At 40.0% G+C, this 3,696-nt stretch overlaps 1 protein-coding gene across 1 annotated transcript in view; it reads right to left on the bottom strand.

Annotated features, from left to right (window-relative positions):
• LOC107683912 (polyglutamine-binding protein 1-like) overlaps positions 1-3,374 on the bottom strand; it is a 6,408-nt gene extending 3,034 nt beyond the window's left edge. Inside the window, exons 1-6 of the mRNA XM_016479974.1 lie at positions 3,295-3,374; positions 3,068-3,134; positions 2,850-2,961; positions 2,616-2,716; positions 2,301-2,516; positions 2,130-2,208 (exon numbers count right to left, since the gene is read on the bottom strand). Coding sequence (XP_016335460.1) covers positions 2,130-2,208; positions 2,301-2,516; positions 2,616-2,716; positions 2,850-2,961; positions 3,068-3,134 — 575 coding nt within the window. The 5' untranslated portion in view covers positions 3,295-3,374. The remainder of the gene's footprint in view (positions 1-2,129; positions 2,209-2,300; positions 2,517-2,615; positions 2,717-2,849; positions 2,962-3,067; positions 3,135-3,294) is intronic.
• Between the last annotated feature and the right edge of the window lie 322 nt (positions 3,375-3,696).

Raw genomic sequence — 3,696 nt, forward strand, 5'->3', positions numbered from 1 at the left:
TGTTGATATTTCAAATCACCAAAACAAACACGCCCCTATTTTGATAGCTCCGCCCCACACATACGTACGCAATCCAAGGAACAATTATGGCAGAATCTGCTGTGCCAGCCGGCCGAGGGTATGATGTCATCCAGTGGTGGACGAAGTACACAAATCAAGTACTTGAGTAAAAGTACAGATACGTATAATAAAATATTACTCCACTTACTTGTGAATTCAGTTCACTGGAGACTCGCACTAAATGGTTCATTTGAATCAGTGAGTTGTCGACTCGAGAACAGCTGCAATCGGTTCATTCTAATTCGTGAATGAATCGTTTGGTGCGACTTGCGAACCGATTTAAAAGGTTAATTGAAAAGATTCAGTTCGTTCTTGAATCAGACACCGCTTCTGCGTCTCGGAGCACGTGATATATTATAAGGAGTAACGATATGTTTTATAAAATGTAGTAAAGTAAAAAGTACGATCTTATGCTTTGTAATGTAGTGAAGTAAAAGTAACTCAAAATAAAACTACTCCAGTAAAGTACAGATACTTGAAAAATGTACTTAAGTACAGTAACGAAGTAAAGCTACTCCGTTACTGCCCACCACTGACGTCATCAATAAGTGAAAGCAAAACCAATGTTACTCACCTATCAAGAAGAAACAAAGCAACCTAGGCGTCCGATCGCAAGCCTTCCTCTCGAGTTCTCTCCAGCGCTTGAAAGCTGATCCGAAATTTACACGGATCCTACTTCTTGCCTTATCGTAAGCCTTCTTTTGTTCCGCAGACGTTTTCCTCTTTTGTTTTTTATCCTCCATCTCTATCTTTCTGTCGCGCTCGGCTCGGCTAATGTCCGTCCTGTGCACTGAGCGCTCTCTCCTCCGCATCATGAGTAGACACGCCCCTTACTGCAGATTGGCTACAAGTTTGTTTTGGTAGTCGGCCGACTCAGTTTTCTAAAACGTTTTTGAAAAAATACATACCCCACGTTTAAGGCTATCTCAATATTTTGGTGCATTGAGCTTATCTTCTACTCTGATGAGTCCCCCAGTCCCTGCCGCTGAAAAACAGCCCCACAGCATGAGGCTGCTACCAGCACACTTTACTTTTGGGATGGTACTCTGCAGGTGATGAGCAGTGCCTGGTTTCCTTCAAACATGATGCTTGGAACTGAGGTTCATCAGACCAGATAATATCGTTTCTCACAGTCTGAAGGTCCTTTAGGTGCTTTTTTTGCAAATTCCAAGTGTGTTTTCATGCATCTTCACTGAGGAGAGGATTGAGTTTAGCCACTCTGACATAAAGCCCAGATCAGTGGAGTATTGCAGTGAAGTTTGTCCTTCTGTAGATTTCTCCTATCTCCACATATGATCATGGAGCTCAACTAGAGTGACCATCAGCTTGTTGGTCACCACTCTAACCAAAGCCCTTCTCCATCAATTGCTCAGTTTGACCAGGAGGCCAGTTCTAGGAAGAGTCCTGGTTGTTTCTCATCAATTGCTCAGTTTGTCCAGGAGGCCAGCTCCAGGAAGAGTCGACTGTTTCAAACTTCTTCCATTATGGATAATGGAGGCTACATGATTCTGTGACCCTTCAATGCAGCAGAATTGTTTTCCGAACTCTTCCCCAGATGTGTGAACAATGTGCCACAGGTTAACTTCACTTGAAGTGTAGTAACATCTACAAGCAATATGAATGCTCCTGAGCTAAATTTCAACTGTCCCAGATAAGGGTATGAATACTTATGCAGTGGAATCATTTAAGTTTTTTATTTTTAATAAATTTGCAAAGATGTTAAACACCTGTTTTGTTTTTGCTTTGCCATTATGGTGTATGGAGTGTAGATTGATGTGGGCGGGGAAAAAAAAAGTAATTTAATGCAGTTTAACATAAGGCAGCAACATAACAAAATGTAAAAAAAAAAAAAAAAAAAAAAAAGGGATTGATGTGGGGAAAAAAAGTAATTTAAAGCTGTTTAACAGAAGGCTGCAAAAAATGTAAAAAAAAAAAAAAAAAAAAAGAAGGGGTATGAACACTTTTTATAGGCACTGTATATACTGCAAAGATATAGTATGTAGTAAGAATAGTGTGCTCTTATAGCATTACAAACACAGCCATAGTGGTAATTGTAAACTAGCTATTACCTTGGAGCATCTGAATAGGCGCTGGGATCCATGGGATCCATTTCCTCCTGCTGCTGTTTCCGACCTCCTCCTGGTCCTCCTAAATCAGCGTTTACGTTTATTCAGGCTTTTTAAGGCAATATATTTAACTATTACTTAAGTGTTTTATGAGACAGATAATGCATAAATGACCTCTCTTTGATTTGCTATATGGTGCACTGTCATCTCTCCGCATCCTTCTGTCACGGTCCCTGTCTCTGTCCCGGTCTCGATCCCTATCTCTGTCCCATCCGTCCTCCTTTTCTCTGTCCCGCTCCCGATCGCGCTCTCTGTCCCTCTCTCGGTCTCGATCCCTGTCTCTCTCCGCCTTCTCATAGTGACTGTCTGCTTTGTCATGTCCAGTCTCACCTGGGAAGTAAAACACAAACAGATGCAGAATATGTCTTAATAGCATTACTTACAGAAGCACAAAAATCTGTGCATACTTATGATTCATGTCAGTTTTACCTTTCTGCTTCTTAGCAGCTTTGGCGATGACAGCAGTAGGGTCATTGGGGGACAACCAGGACACTAAATCTGTCTCTACATTCCAGTAGTAAGGAAGTCCGCTAAGGACAAGAAAAGAGAACAGTAGTTATTTATAAGCAAGAACCGAAACAGATTCAATGTGGAATTATGGACCGGTTTCATGGTTTAACCATGGCATTATATGGGAAATATAATCATTTATGAACTGCTTACCAAGCGGGGTCTAAAACTTTGTACCAATTCGTTGGTAAATTTTCAAGCCTGGTAGCTTCATAATCAACGTTGTTATCATCATAGTCTTCGGCAATGATCTCCTCTTCAGCCTCTGAGAAGGAGGATGGTGATGAGAGACAATATAAATGAGAGCATGAAGTCTTAATTTAATGTTTTATGGATCCGCCAGTAAGATAAATGTGCATGATGTAAGTTACCGTGGTCGGACTGTTTGACAATCCCTCTTTTGGCGAGGCGTGCAAGTAAAGCTGGAGGCAGAGGCATCTGAAGAGAGAGAAGATCATCTGTGATCACAGAGCTATCGAGCCACGAGTAAACTCACACTAACGTTATCGGAAACTGCTGCTTTCGTATGCAAATAACGGACAGGATATCATACATGCAATTTTATTAAGAAATAAATTAAGGCGACTGCATACTTTACCTTTATGATGTCCAAAAGTTTAGTTATGTGGTAAAGGTTTCATTGAAAGGGCCAAAGCGAGGGCGCAGAACAATGACGTGGCAAAAACCGTGAAGTGACGTCATCTGCACGGTCAATTTATTTTTAGAAAAATTATTTTTCAGGTAAATACACAATACGGCGTTTTAACGTGTTTAGAAAAAATATAAACGTAATATATATATTTTTTTTAAGTATACTATGGTAATACTACATTTTTACGTTTTTTTTTCCAACGGCAGATGGGGACAAAAATGCCCTAGACTTAATTTTTATGCAATAATTCTTATGATTTTGAGGATGATGCTTTTTTAAATAATCAGATGATAAATTTACATTTTAAAGGCCACACTATTAATCTTCTGTAAGAAATACCAGTTGTGC

Source organism: Sinocyclocheilus anshuiensis, unplaced genomic scaffold (genome assembly GCF_001515605.1).
Source record: "Sinocyclocheilus anshuiensis isolate Anshui unplaced genomic scaffold, SAMN03320099.WGS_v1.1 scaffold1625, whole genome shotgun sequence".
NCBI lineage: Eukaryota > Metazoa > Chordata > Actinopteri > Cypriniformes > Cyprinidae > Sinocyclocheilus > Sinocyclocheilus anshuiensis.